The sequence below is a fragment of the Silene latifolia genome, chromosome 1 (genome assembly GCF_048544455.1).
Source record: "Silene latifolia isolate original U9 population chromosome 1, ASM4854445v1, whole genome shotgun sequence".
Classification (NCBI taxonomy): domain Eukaryota; kingdom Viridiplantae; phylum Streptophyta; class Magnoliopsida; order Caryophyllales; family Caryophyllaceae; genus Silene; species Silene latifolia.
The window spans coordinates 35,001,230-35,016,867 of record NC_133526.1 but is presented as its reverse complement, the minus strand read 5'-3'; the positions used below and the strand labels follow the sequence as shown (position 1 = coordinate 35,016,867).

Here is a 15,638-nt window from a genome sequence, read left to right as displayed (position 1 = left end):
GATCGCTACTGTTTTTGATTGTATTAAAATTTGGACTTTGCGCTGTAAGTGCGATTGATATTGTCTCAAAATATGATTGCAGTAATGTTCAATCTTGACATTTTGGTTCAGATGAATCGTTATGCTTGATTTTTAATACCAATAATAATTTGATAGTCATACTGAGAGAAGGGTGATGGTCCATCTCTTTTATGTTCCCTTTGTGGCTCCGTCCCACTAATTTTTCACCTTTTTTCGTATTTGTGGGAGATATTTTTAATCAAAGTTAAACAAATTATTGCGATGGACTGTCATAAAGGTAATACTCCCTCCGTACCACACCAAAGGTAACACTTACTATAAACGAACGTACATTTGGCCCACAACATTACCAAATTATCCTTATAACCATTTGATATTTACACAAAATGCCATTACATACCCACCTACCAACCCACAGTTAAACACCCAATTACATACCCCACCTATTTATTCCCTCTTTACCCTTACTTTTTCCACTTTTTCTTAAATACTTCATTTTTCTCTACGTTACCTTTGGTGTGCTACGGAGGGAGTATTTAATAAGACAGAACATCGATAAATTTTGGAATGTTAAGGAGGAGTCCAGATTAGGTAGAAGACGGTGTAGTAGGAAAGAGGTGCGCAGTGAGGATCCTCTGTCCCATTTGGTGTCCCACACCACTTAGCTTCTACCACCTCAACAAATTAATATATACTCCGTCCCATTCAAACCAAAGTTAACACTTGCTTTTTGGCACTATTCATGATCTTAGGAAATCTTTGATATTATGTTTAATCTATAAGATAAAGGGGGTGTTTGGTAAACGGCGGATTGAGAAATTTTCAGCATATTCAAGGCTTTTAGCATGTTTGACTCACCAATCTACTATTTTGAGTGTTTGGTAAATGACATATTGAAAGAGTAGATTGGAGCTCAATCTACTGTTTTCCAATATGCTGCTCTACCCAGCATATTCACATTAGTAGATTGTAAAATATTAATTCGTCAACAATCTACACATAGATACAACAATCTATTAACCAAAATCTGCTAATTACCAAACACTTCTACTAAATCTGCTAATTGAAATATACTAGTCAAACCTGTTATTTATAATCTGCTTGACCACTCTGCTTCTGCTAATATCAATCTGCTGATTACCAAATAGGGCCAAAATATAGTCATGTTATCTCTTGTTTGATTTATCGTCATGAATGCTATAAGAATATCAAATTTTTATAATTTTTAATAATGTGTATCTAAAGATATTCACGTTGCAAAATATGCTCGGCAAGTGTGATAAAGTAACTGTTACCTTTGGTTTGGATGAGAGGAATTATATTGTAATATTTTATTTTGCCACATGTGTCGAAATGTAAGTGGTGTGACACACACAATGGGATACAAAAGTGGGACAGAGGATCCTCACTGAGAGGTGCGTGTCTACCATTGATCCAGTGGTGGCAAAGGTGGAAAGTCTTGTGAACCACCTCACCTTTGGATCTTTTTTTTTTTTTTTTTTTTGACAGGTGGACAAAGAAATAGTTTACATTCTAATGGCTCACGTAGCTAGTCTATGAGCCATTTTATTGCAATTTCTAGGAACATAACAAAAGGATAGACAATGAAAATAACAACCTACACTTAAGATATCGCTAACAATGACTTTAGTGTCAATGTTAACCGGTATGAAATCCAAGATTTGAGCGACAACTTGCAGACAATCCGAGTAGATACACACATGCAGAAGGTTACTTCTCCTAGCCCATTGAAGAGCTTCCAGAATGGATAAGGCTTCAGCTTGGGCAGCAGTTTGGGCATAGCGATTTGGTCGCATATTAGTGTAAATAACAGCTCCAATATCATTACTCTTCTTAACCGCCCAACCCAAACCAGCAGCAAGGTCGGATCGCCAAGCAGCATCCGTATAAATAAGGAAGTGAACCTCACATAAAACATGACCAATAAGAGAAAACGCCTTTCCATGTTGAAGGGCCTGTAAATTAGCGTCACCATCATCTGAAATAAGAGTACTAGTCAGCTTATTCCTATTATCAGTCCTCTCCTTTTCAGCAGCAATAGCCAAACTCAAATCATGCTCATATAAACGAAGCAAGCCAATAGGAGACAAAGGCTCATGACCAAACACTTGCCCGTTACGAGTAATCCAACTGATCCACAAAGTGCACATAAATGAAATAACCCCGTCAATGCTATTCTCCTTCATTAATAGATTAATCCAATTGATGATCCAATCTTGAATACTAATATTAGATCCACTATTAGCATTAATACCAAGGATATTCGCGCTCCACAACCTTGACGTGTACTCGCAATCACGGAAGAGGTGTTCAAGGGATTCCACATATTGCTTATCACAAAGCCGACAAACCAAGCGGTCACCAATACCTCTCTTTTCGAATTCACGCCCAACAGGTAAGGTCTGGGTAAGAATTCTCCAAAGGAGAATACTCCATTTTTTTGGACCAGGAAGATGCCACAAACATTTTTTAATAAAAGTCCTACATCCCAATGAAATTCGAGTCAGATCTTTAGCACTAGCCGTCAAATTCCAGTGTTCGCGCCAAGCATCAAAGTATCCTTTCTTGACAGAATATTCACCATTCTTCGACACACTCCAACAAGCAGAATCCTCCTTGACTTCGTTACTAAGCGGAATAGCCAAGATTTTAGCACTAAAAGAATCCTCGAAGAAATTCATTACCATGTCAACATTCCAGGAATTGTTGGCAGAAATAAGATCCTTAACTCTCAAACTATGGAGGGAAGGATCAACATGGAGAAGATCATAATGTTTCGGGATAGGAGTCAAACCATTCACCCAAGGATTAGTCCACACATTCAAATTTGACTCAGAGCCAACAATCCAGGTAATATGCTTAACAAAGATTTCAGCACCCCAGGGCTTGATTGATTTAATTGTGCTAATTTTCACCTTTGGATCTTTACCGCTGCCATCAACACACAAATTCTCTACCCACCATTGGACCACTGGCAAGAAAATAGAGAGATGAAAGGATGATTGCGATAATTCTCAAATGAAGGTAATTTGTTTTCCGAGGAGCGGGCGAGTAGCTATTAATCCCTTAACGGAGGTAGGTTCTAGTGTATCGTCCACCACTGCACCATCGTCTACTGTTCTTAGTATTTTTCTCCTATATTTCCAATAATAATCCAGAGTACTAAGTACTAACTAGTTCTTTTCTATGGTTCTGCTAATAATAAAAACCTCTTGTGGGTTATGGGTGTCCTGTCCCTTAATCTTTAGGGTGGTTAGTAGGGTCGTGTCTCTCTTCCTTACTAGGGTTATGACTTTTTTGCACCCGTTTGTGAGCATGGGTGTCCTGTCCCATTGGGTTCGTGTTCGTGTTGGTCATTGCACGTTGAATTTCTTGGTCTATTGGTCCTACGTTCAAAGGGCTCGATATCTAAGGTGTAGAAGTTTTATCTCCGTCGGTGGCGGACTTCGTCGTCTTGCTTACCAATTTGTCTTTCTACGCTCTTTTCGCAAGAACGTAAGTACACCTTGCTATCGTCACTCTGCGGCTTGTAAGTATCGACGGTATCTGGAGGTCTTCCGTGTTTATGAAGCTCGTTCTATGGCCCATGGCTCTGTCGCTTGCATTTTCCATCATGCGCTTGATGTCCTAATGGCGGTTGTTATCTTTCTTAATGTTTATGTAATCTTTAGGATTGGCTTGGTAGTACTAGATTTGATAGTGAGGACCCTAGGGCTACTTGGTCGAATAGCTTACCTTGTATTGTTTGTTATAATGTAAGTTATTCATCGCTTGTTGTCAAAAAAAAAAAAAAAAAAAAAAGTACTAACTAGCTGAATGATAGTTACCCGGCATTCCAAAGATCCTCCTCACTAGCTCCTTGACTAACCACTTCATCACCATCATTTCTCTCATCTTCGCCATTGACTTTAACCTCGTAATCCTGTTTACAATTTACCAAAATTCAAGCAGCGACTTCTCAATGTTATACTAGAATGAAACATGGCACAATTGTCCCATATTGGCGCACTTCATGGCCCATGTGAGTGTATTATAGTCTTTTTCCTTCTTTTGTTTCATGAGACTTGAATAAATAATGGTCCCTCCCATTTAGCGAAAACATATTATTCTAATTTGGCGTGGTTATTAAAAAAAGTGCGCAACTTAAAAAAAAATAGTTTACCAAAATACTCTTTTCACTTACCTTTTCTACTGTTCGATTCTGAATTCTTGCGAATTAAAAAGCCAAATTTGGGAGGAGTCAACCCATTAAGTTGCCTTCAGTACCTCGAAGAAGATTGCCTCAACTGTCAGCAGGGGATACTCAATTACCCCATCACTACCCACCATGAAACGGACAAACACCCTATTTCACTACTAGCGTCGAACCTCATCCCCACCCCCATTCCCCCACCATGAAAGACTACCCTTTTTTCTTCACTGGGAACCTCAAAACCACTACCAACCACCTCTAGCCACAGCCCTATGCCATGTAGCAGATTTTGGTCGTAGAAGGAAAGGGTGGTGTAAATCTAGGTAGGTGGGGTTGTGAGCGGTTGAAAAGGGGAGACTCCTAGTGGTCGAAATAACATTCATGTGAAGTAATACAATATGGTGGTGCACGGTGGCGGGTTTGAGTGTGGTAGTGTTCGTTTTAGATAGTCGACTCGTGGGTTGTGGTGGAGACTCATGGAGTTAGGCCACAGTCTAAGTGTTGCTCAAGTGGAAATGATGGGGGTTGTCACCCATGGAGGACAAAAGTGGTTGTAGTCATGTTGATGATGGAGCATGGATGGGACATCTCGCAAAAGCTGACCTCGAATAGATTGCAATCTTATCTGTTCCAACCCAAACCCGACCTGAACCAACACGTGCCCCGTAATTATGGGTGATCACCGGTCCGAAACAGCCCGGATAACCATCTTCTTCGATACCGGGGACCGGACCGGAACTCTTTAGGTCCGATTTTTTCTGGATTTGGACCGGACAGATACTACTTTACAAAGTATATTTAGTTTTTTTTTTTTTTAGTGTGGAACGGAGACCCGTCACCATATTTTTTGGGACCCGTAGATCGGATCGGCCTATCCGGGTTGGTCCGGGCTACTTATTGTTCACCTCTGCCGATATTCATCTAACCCGATTGATGACCCGATTGCGAATTCGCTTAATAATGATTCAAATTAAATAAAACTAAATTGACATTTATCTTAATTGTTTTCACTTAAAAGTCAAATAATACACTTAAATCGTTTTACATAAATTTATCGATATCGTTTAACATGATATTATCGATACAAAACGAAATCCTAAAGATAAATTATATGTTGATAACCTGACTCGGTACTAACCTAAACTGTACGTGATCCGAGTTGTCACCCCACCTGAAAAGAGACCCGACATGATTTGTAACCAACCCAAATCCGTTATTGACTTGACGTAACCCGAATCGGATATGACTCATCCCGCTTTAATCTGATTCATAATCGACCTAAATGAGCTAATTGCCACCTCGAAACGGAGGAATATTAAGAGCAAGTCAACACCATGTAAAAAAGCTCTAGGTAACAGTCCGTCTTATTATAGACAGTCACTATTAGCTATAGACAAATAGTGACCCTCTCACAAAATTAGGGGGTGTTTGGTTCACCGAATATAGGTATGAGGTATGGGTTTGGAATGAACCAAACCCATACCATGTGTTTGTTTGACAAAATTGAAGGTTTCATACCCATACCTCAAATCCATGAGGTATGAGTTTCTCATACCCAGGGAGAGGGGTGGGTATGAGATTGATACCCGTGGTATCAAATTAAAAATATTTAAAAGTGATAAAAACACAATTGTTATTTTTTTATATATATTTATTTGATTAAATTTTCTCTACATGATTTAATAGTATAAAAATTATTATTATTATTAAAAATATTGTATTTTGAAGATTTTTTAGCTTTGATTGATTGCTAACCCCATATCCCCAAAATTGAACCAAACACAAGGTAAGAGGTATCAAGTTCCAACCCGATACCACCCAGGTATGATTCCTGATTCCAAACCCATACCCACGCGTGAACCAAACACCCCCCAAAAACTAAAACCAGAAACCATGAAAAAAACTTTGGAACATTTTAAATGAAATTTTTTTACATTTATTTGATCAAATCTTCATTTTCATGATTTTTCAATATCAAAAATAATTATTTTTATGTTGTATTTTAGATTTTTTAAACCTTGATGAAGTTCAACTCCATTCCACCCAAAATTGAAACAAGCACATGGTATGAGGAATCAAGTTCCAAACCCATACCACCCGGGTATGATTCCTGATTCCAAACCCATACCCACGCGCGAACCAAACGCGCCCTAAAGTGGGAGGGCAAGTGGAGGGTATCAATTTTCCACCCACTTGCACTACCCACTTTCATTTGTGAGAGAGACACTATCCGTTTATAATTATAGACGAATATTGTCCGTTTATAATGAGAATTTGTGCTAGGGTAAAGGCATTAAAAGTCGTCATTGTTACTTTTTTTTTTCTTTTTTCTTTTTTTTGAGTCGTCATTGTTACTAAAAGTATCACTATCTAAGGAATAGAATTAAACTTTAGCATCTTTTGAGATTACAATGGGGATTGCCGAAGGGGACCAAATGCCCAAATCTAATTCCTCCCATCATCTCACGTGGCCAGCCAACCAAGTTGCTTATGAAACCATAACTTCCTTTTCGGCTTTGCTCATATGATAAGCTATTTAGCCTCTCTGGCACCAATCATTTATTTTCCCTTCCTTTTTCCTATTGTTTTTATATTCTAATGCAATAAACGGGTTACTTATTTTAATGTTTTCGCGGGTGGTAGCTTAATTATGGAAGTTTGATAAATTATTGACAGTCATTTTATATGATAGAGACTGACCATCAATATACAATTATTGGTTGCTTAAAGTTTACAATGGTAGAGATGGGGGACAATTTGTTAGCAAGCACGCTTACTTGGCGGAGTTCTAAAAATACCGAGTGTAATACTCCGTATTATTGACCCATTAAAGCACTCATCCGTACTCTTTAAACCATAATCAAACTTCTCAAAGACAAAGTTTGAAAGAAACATCAATCTATGTACGGAGGTAGCACATAAGTGGTGCATCACCAAATGACTGGAAGTTCTGCCAAAGTCGATTACTTCTTCTATGTAATTTGAACAACTGGGTAACGGTTACCCACACGGAGTTTTGGTCCACTTAACAAGGTTGCTAGCACAGTTTTGGGTTATGTGTAACGGTTACACACAAGAGAAATCTGAGTGTTAAAACATAAAATGTATAAGATGACTTTGCTAGGCAGGCACCGCCCCTGCATTAGGAACTTAAGCTTTGGTACAAGGAAACGTATAAGTTTCATTGATAAGGAAACACGAGAAATTTGAGGGTTAACATAAAATGTATAAGGTGACTTTACTAGGCAGGCACCGCCCCTGCATTAGGAACTTTAGCTTTGGTAAGATGGGAGACGCCCATTTAATTGTAGATAGATTATTTGTAGCTTAAGACTTAGGAATGACTATATGGGCCGTTGTGGCTTTAAGCATGGACTGGCCATAATGGCCATGTTTACGCTTTGCCAACTTAGCCCATTCATTATGCAACAAGCTATACTACACTTTGATCTACATCTTAAACTCTTTAATATTCTTAGCACAAATTGTTCTATAAGACTGTCTTATAGTATAAGACCAGTCCATAACCCAAAAGCCCAAACAATTAACTTATAACTCCCTTTTTTAATCAAATAACCAAAAGCAATTAGTGGTAAAATAAATATTTTATTTTGATAACCTAAAATTTTATATTAATAACTTGTATATTTAAAATAGGTTAGTTTTTATTATAAAATATCGTGTTGTTAAAATAAAATTAAAATATAAATTAAATTAAATTAAATGTTACTTTTGGGCTTCTCTCCTTTTGAGTCAGTCTTATGCTATAAGACGGTCCTATAGGAGAGTTATTTACTTCCTCAATTTCATTCAATTCTATACGTTTGCCTTTTGGAGCACTATTCATAAGTAGGGAGAATTCCCGATACAACTTTTAACACATAGCATAAAAGATAGTTATGTGAGATCTTGTTTAAATTGTCTTACCGATTACATTGTGAATATCAAATTTTTATAACTTTTATTAATATATGTAACTAAACATATGAACAAAAGAAAACGAGCACTACTACAAATGAGCACTTGGGCCACGGCTAAAGTCGTGGCGCAAGTGCTAAATTTCCGTAGCTAAATCAATTTGTCACGGGAATACCTTCCGTGGCGCAAGTGACCGTGGCAAAGAGATAGCCACGGGAAAAACAAGAACGTGGATATTATTGAATTTTTGGCCACGGATTCTCTCGTGGCTAATAACTCCCGTGGCCGAAAAAGTTTCCCGTGACGAAAAAATAATTCCCGTGGCAAACAATATATATGAAAATTAAATATATCAAACGTAAAATAATTTATTTATTATTCACAACGGATATTTTTATCATATATGGAACCGTGACAATCTAGATACGTGTTTCGCTAGTTAACTTGATTCATTTGAACGTTATTTGGTTTCAGCAGTCATGCATTCGTGCGAATCGGGGAGGCTTCCCAAGAGGTCACACATCCCAACACTACTCTCACTTGAGCACGCTTAACTGTAGTTTCGTCGTTGAGTGATAAATGAGAAATTCATCTCCATAAAAAAATTTTCAACCCGCTTCAAGTACTTTTGATTTGCTATCGAAATTGAATGTTAACTTTGTTGATATAATTAGCACTTTAAATCCTTTTAAGTTTATATTTTTCTTTCAAATCCTACCGTTAGTACTACTTAATTACAAAAATGTTACAAGATTTACAAATTTTTACAGAAAAACATTATTTTGGCCAAAACAATTAAATTTTTAACGTTAACCTCCCGACTAATGATTTTGACGTCATCTTTTTATGACGAAGTTAGCAAAACCATTTTCTCTAAAAAGTAAACTTAATCGTGTTTTCCTAACATTTTTTTATTTCTTTAGTTTATAGACATTCTTATTTTCATTTCTCCTGTACTCATTTTTTTCGTATATTTTTTTACGCAAATTCTATTGTATGACCGTTGTACCTGCGATATGAAAAATGTGACCATTTTTTTTGGTAAAATAATGACCGCTTTTTATAACTAAAGGTCTTTTTTCTCCAAAGTGGTCACCATTAACCAAAAATTAGTCACTTTTTTACCCAAAAACACGGAAAATACTGTCGTACAAAAGAATCGCTTATTTTCCTAAACTGATTTTTCTTTGTTATGATTTATCGTTTCTTTTCTCAAAATTTTCACATTATTTGCACATATGACTTTAAATTATTATAATTTCTATATTTTCCCTATGATGCGCTCATTTTCAATGAAAAAAAATTCTCCATATTGAATTTTTACATTGATAATTTTTCCAATATGTTTTTTTTCTTAATTCATTTGCGGGAGATCATTTTTTTTACTTTCATTTCTTAGCGCACTTATTTTATTTAATCAAATTTGTAATCTGATTGTCGTTTCTTTTCCACTTCTTAAATAATTTTCCCAATTTTTTTCTCAGCAAGTTAAATTTTACGTAAATTTTCCATGGTACCTTCAAATTTTGACATACTCCCTCCTATTCTAAATAACTCTTCCTATTTCTTTTTTCGTCTATTCACAATACTCTCCCTATTTTCCTATTTGGCAAATTTTTATACTCCGTATTTATTTTAATCACTCCACCCCACAACAATACCCCACAAAACTCATACTTTATCTTATTTTAATTACCTTACTCCAGAACAATAGTTATTTTAATCACACAATACCTTCCTCTCTCCAATCTCCTACCCCACTACAATACTTTACCATATAATATTTCCTTTCCTTAATTCCCGTGCCCTCCATGAATAGGGAGGGTTATTAAGAATAGGAGGGAGTATTACATATGGTACCCCTGTGTTTACCTTTTTCAGTCCCAGAATACGCTTTGGCAAACTTCCATTATAACGCCGCTATTCATATGCCTTGTGACGTCTTTTTTTTTGTTATCTAATACACTAACAATTCATCATCAAATACCTAAATCTTTATGATGGGGCATATTCTGCACCCGCTGACCGGTCAACATATTGAGCAAGGTCAAAGACAGCCTAACCGACGCAGCCTGTCGGCCTGTCTCTTGGGTCCCGGCTGGGGCAACTAGCCAACCGAGGCACACATCCGCGAACTCATATCCAAGACCCCTCGGCGGTGAGTCAACAGGGCCCGCCGGCCTGCCATGGGTCCCTCGGCCGAGGGGTAGATCAGTCTTTCCACCTGCTAGCCACTTGGCCACTACGTGACAAAAGGTGAAAGTCTATAAATACTCCTCAACTCTCATCCACAATTTAACCTAAGAATCACTATTCATCTGGTAATATCTTCCTTATCTCTCTACAATATATACTTCGCCAAGTAACAACAACTTATCTCTCTAAGTTTACTGACTTGAGCGTCGGAGTGAGTTCGCTCGGTCCAAAGCCGAGCCCTCAGTTTGTTCATCGTTTCAGGAGACCGCAAGGAGGATTCAACCAAAGACGTCATTCTACAAGCACGGGTGGTAACAAATAATCGCTCCGGAATTACACCGGAACAATTGGCGCCGTCTGTGGGGAAAGATACTAGAAGCTAGTCACATTCATTCCCAAACAAAAAAAAAACAAAACAAAAACCCACCCAAAAGGCTAAGAAGATGTCAAAACAACAAGAGGTATTCGTGACTGACGAAACCGAATTCTACCAGGACGATAACGTCCACAATTCTGGAGTTGCGCAGCCCTCCACCGGCCGGGTGATTCAACCGGAGTACGGGATGCCAATAATACCAGATACGCCGCTGCCCGCCAACCAGGTCACCATCATGGGACATGTGGTTGATGCAGCGAAACTGAAGCTACTCCTGGACATAATTGGTAGTACGCCGGCTCACACTGTCACACCGACAAGAGCGGCGGAACCCGTCCAGGAGACCAGGGCCCAGAATGTGACTCCAAGAGACTTGAACGGAGCACTGGAGGAAGCTGGCCCTGTCAAGACGTCGGGGGAGCCCAGAATGCTAGTGGTGGACCTGAGTCCTTTCCGCACTCGCGGGAGGACGGCGTCGCCACAGCACCGACGAGGCATTCCCCAGAGGAGTGAAAGAAGCCCGACTCGCCAGAGTTGGAGAAGAAGCCCGACTCACCAGAGTCGGAGAAGAAGCCCTTCCCGCCACGGGGAGAGGAGCCGGACTAGAGATGTGAGGAGCCGATCGCCGCGTATCGTTCGACACGTGGTCAGACAGCCCCTCAGCGCCTACGTCCTAGATACCCCGGTGCCGACTAAGCTGAAGTTGCCACCCATAGCATACAAAGGAGAAGGCGACCCAACCGACCACGTAGAGGCTTACGAGTCTCACATGTCGGTATGGGAGCAACCCGATGAGGTTTGGTGCCGAGTCTTCCCAACGACACTGCATGGGATGGCACAAAGTTGGTACAAGGGGCTACCCGACGGGTCGGTGTACTGTTACGCCGACCTAAAGGACACATTCCTAGCCCAGTATTCTTGCAACAAGAGGAGGGCCGTTGAGATCTCGGACCTCCTGACTATCAGACAGGAGGGAGGCGAGTCTCTCCGAAGTTATGTGAAGAGGTTCGACGCCAAGGTTTAGCAGATTCGTGAGCTGAACAGCGAACTGGCGGCCTTCGCGCTGATGAAAGGCCTCTCAAGAGGGGACCTAAAGAATGAGCTCATCAAGTGCGGCGGCCTGAACCTGGAGTCCGCCAGGAAGATGGCCGATCAAGCCATAAAAGTGGAGGACTATCACAAGACCTGGGTAGGCCCAGCGAGGCCGGGCACTCGAGAGAGAAAGAGCGCGGGAGGACAACCCGGATGAAGGACGCCGTGACAATAATAGGTCACGGCCTGACAGGTCCGCCAGGAAACAGAGCTCGGCGGGCGCCGGGGGAGGTTCGGGAACGTACTACCAGAAGCGGTACAGTGATCACACCCCCTGGTCGTATCTGCCGCCGAGGTCTTCGCCCTGAGCAAGAACGAGGGCCAAAAGTGGGAAAGGCCCCCCAAGCCGAAGGGAGACGGTGACACGAGCCAGTACTGTGAGTACCACGGCCACACCGGTCACCTTACTGACAACTGCCGGCATCTGAAGAATGCCATTGAAGAGCTGATCCGGAAGGGGAGCCTCGGCAAGTTTGTTGCCAAAGGCCAAAAGACTGAGGCCGGCGGTTCAAATAAGAAATCCGTCTTTGAACGGATAGGAGTGATCCATGTTGTCATCGGAGGCAACGAGAACGGTGGGTCCGCTCATGGGCACAAACGGCACCTGAACGAGCTGTATCAGGCCATCAACTTTGTGCCCAAAACAGCGGTCCCCGCTTCCGACATCCCCGACATGACTATCTGGAAGAAGGACTACGAGGGAGTCATCGCCCCTCACAGCGACCCACTTGTAGTCCACTTGGACATATCCAACCACCTGGTCAAGAGGTGCCTGATTGACACAGGCGCCTACACGAACATCATGTTCAGGGAGTGATTTCTCAACCTCGGTCTGAAGGTTGAGGACTTGAGCCCCTGCACCAATCCGTTGTACAGTTTTTCCGGGGCCGGCCTGGTACCCCTGGGGTTGATCAGATTGCCAGTGATGTTCGGCGAGGGAGATGCGGCTAAGAATATCCTAGCTGAGTTCGTAGTCATCGACGGCTCGTCCGCCTACAACGCAGTGATGTCCATCCGGGCCCTGACACTGATGTATGTCTCGGACCGGGGGGAAGCGCATAAGCTCGTCTCCAAGGACGAGAAGGACGAGGTGGTCAACACCCAGATATCCGCCAGAGGGTGCAACATGCAATCCCTCAAAGTGGCAAAGAAGTCAGAGAAGGGGAAGAGCTCATCCTTGCAGCAGGAGGGCGATCCGATGAATACCAACGTCGGCATGGTTGAAGGAACCCCGACCGACCAAGAAGAACCGCATCCCGGCTTATGGGAAATAACTACTGATGGGTCCCCTACGACGAACAGCTCAGGAGCCGGCATCCTTATCACCAGCCCAAACGGGGACGTGTTTGAGCACGCCTTGAAATTTACCTTCTCGGCCTCAAACAACAAATCCGAATACGAGGCGGTGATAAATGGAGTCGAGTTAGCTAGGGCTGCCGGGGCGGAGCACGTCGTGGTAAAAGCATGCTCACTATTGGTGGCCAACCGAATCAGGGGAGAGTATGAGGCTCGAGACGACGGGATGGTAAGATACCTGGAAAGGGTAAAAGCCGACACCGCCAAATTGAAGTCCTTCCGGATAAAGACATTCCTGTGTCCGACGCTCTCTCAAGACACACTACGAGACATGGAGGGTGCGCCTTTGATAAGCCATTGGGACGGACAATCTCGGGAAAAATTTTGTATAGCGGCGGAGGTGCCCGAGACAACTGTGGGCACCCCGACGCATGTTTATATCTAAATGAAGAATCATCCAAGTTTCCATCAAAGTGTTCATTTTCCCCCATAGTCACAATCAAGAAGCAGACGCAACGACAGTCACCCCAAGAAGTAGACGCTACGGCAGTCACCCCAAGAGGTAGACGCCGCAGCAGTCACTCCAAGAGGTAGACGCCACGGCAGTCACCATCAAGAAATAGGCGCCACGGCAGTCACCCCAAGAAGTAGACGCTACGGCAGTCACCCCAAGAGGTAGACGCCGGAGCAGTCACTCCAAGAGGTAGACGCCACGGCAGTCACCATCAAGAAATAGGCGTGTAATACCCCGTATCTTATATAATCGATTAAACGGATATTATTATATATTAGTTATTATACATTTCATATTAGTTGCATCGTAATATCGTGAATGTTATTAAGTCGGGTTTATATCGTATATGTTGAGTCGGGCTACATCACATTTTGTCTTTTGGGTCAAGAATCGTATCACCCATCTACCCATCTACATTTACCCAATTACCATACCCGTTTAAACCATTTGCCTTACCCGGAACATGTAACCATCATTTACCTTAAACCTAATCTAAGAGCCGCTCTCCCTCTCCCCTCTTTTAACAGTTGAGTCATTTCTAATTTCATTTTATCATTCATAAAACCATTTCTAAACCTAGAGAGAGGGAGAGGAAGAAGAATTGTCGAGCCTTTCATTTGATTGAAGATTTCTCATCGATTTCAACCTAATTCGATTTCCCTGTTTGTAAGTCGATTTCATTCCATTGTTTATACTGTTTTAAAGTCGTCGTCTTCGAAAAGTTTGAAAAGAGAGTCCTGTTTATTTGACGTCTAGTTTATGCATATAAAATATTGTAGTCAAATTCTTTATGGTTTGTCCTAGGTAATTTATTTATGAACATGTCGCTGAAAAGTCCGCGAATCTGATTTGGTTGTGGAAAATGATTTGAAACTCTAATTTTTATGTCAATTCAGTTATGAGGCTTCTTCATACATTATCTTTGTATAGTCTAGATGATAATAGGATTTGGAATTACTGCAAAATAATGTTTTAAACTCGTTTTATGAATCAATACGTTTTATGCGACGGTTTCTGTCAGTTTTTGGAAATCAGTCTGAAAACCCTTGATAAGTTTGGTATTTGAGAAAAACACGTTAGATATAATTTGTAGCTAAGACTCATGGGGTTCCAATCCAATTGGCCTTGTATCAATTTGATTTTTCTGGAATTAGTTATGTATTTTATTCCGAGTCTGTCATGTGCTGGAAAATCAGGAAAAATCGTGTTTGTCCTTTAAGTTGATATTCCTATTAAGTTATGATGAGTCTAGGTTATGTGCATGATTTTTTGATTGAGTAGGTGGTAATTATACATAATTATGTTATGTAGGTGATGGATATGTGAAGGATCATAATTGATTGCTTGTGTGCTTGGATTGCGAAAAGGTAGGGAAATACACTTGACTTATTATCGTTGTTGTTGAATTGTGTTAACTTGTTTGTGTTTCATATGACCAAACTGTGAACGTTGACTTGATTCGTGGTTGTTGATTCATGTTACGATTCATATCCTGGAATGTGCTTGACTGAATTAATCGTATTGAGTATATTATCACAACATTGAGATAGGCATGATTCTATGATTTACCAGTTCAATGATATACATATTGTGTTGCATTAATTTCTTGAGCATTCATATGCATTGGAGATGGAGGATGTTGTGGTGACGTGGTGTGGTGATGATGATGTTGTGATAAGGCCCAGCGGGTTCTGCAGACTTGCCCCTGGTGTCCTCAACAAGGAAATGCGCAGATCGGCTTGGTCGATATATAGTCTACCGGGGATCGGTATGGCTGGGTTGTACGGGTTTATGAGTTGATATGGAGATGGAGGTGACGGAGGAGCATGCATATCATACTTTGTTGTTTCATTGTATTCCCTACTCAACCTCGTGGTTGACCCTGTGTATTCATGAACACCTGTGATGATCCAAATATTGGGGAGCAGACCTGACAGGTTATGAGATAGGATGGGAGCTTGATGGGCGTGAGACACTGGATCAGAAGACTTAGTAGCTAGATCATTATTTAG

The 15,638-nt window shown here is 41.0% G+C and overlaps 1 protein-coding gene across 2 annotated transcripts; it reads right to left on the bottom strand.

Moving 5' to 3' along the window:
• Positions 1-34: 34 nt before the first annotated feature.
• On the bottom strand, positions 35-4,881 carry LOC141603205 (uncharacterized). Of its 2 annotated transcripts, XR_012525112.1 has the most exons (3): positions 4,226-4,881; positions 2,958-3,964; positions 35-1,496 (listed from the first exon to the last, which is right to left on the bottom strand). XR_012525112.1 is itself a non-coding variant. In XM_074422885.1 (2 exons), exon 2 carries the CDS (start codon positions 2,727-2,729, stop codon positions 1,563-1,565), a length of 1,167 nt encoding a protein of 388 aa, XP_074278986.1. In that variant the 5' UTR covers positions 2,730-3,964; positions 4,226-4,881; the 3' UTR covers positions 1,506-1,562. The 2 variants fall into 2 exon arrangements, 1 of the variants encoding a protein (XP_074278986.1); XM_074422885.1 differs by lacking the exon at positions 35-1,496 and having other exon boundaries at positions 1,506-3,964.
• Between the last annotated feature and the right edge of the window lie 10,757 nt (positions 4,882-15,638).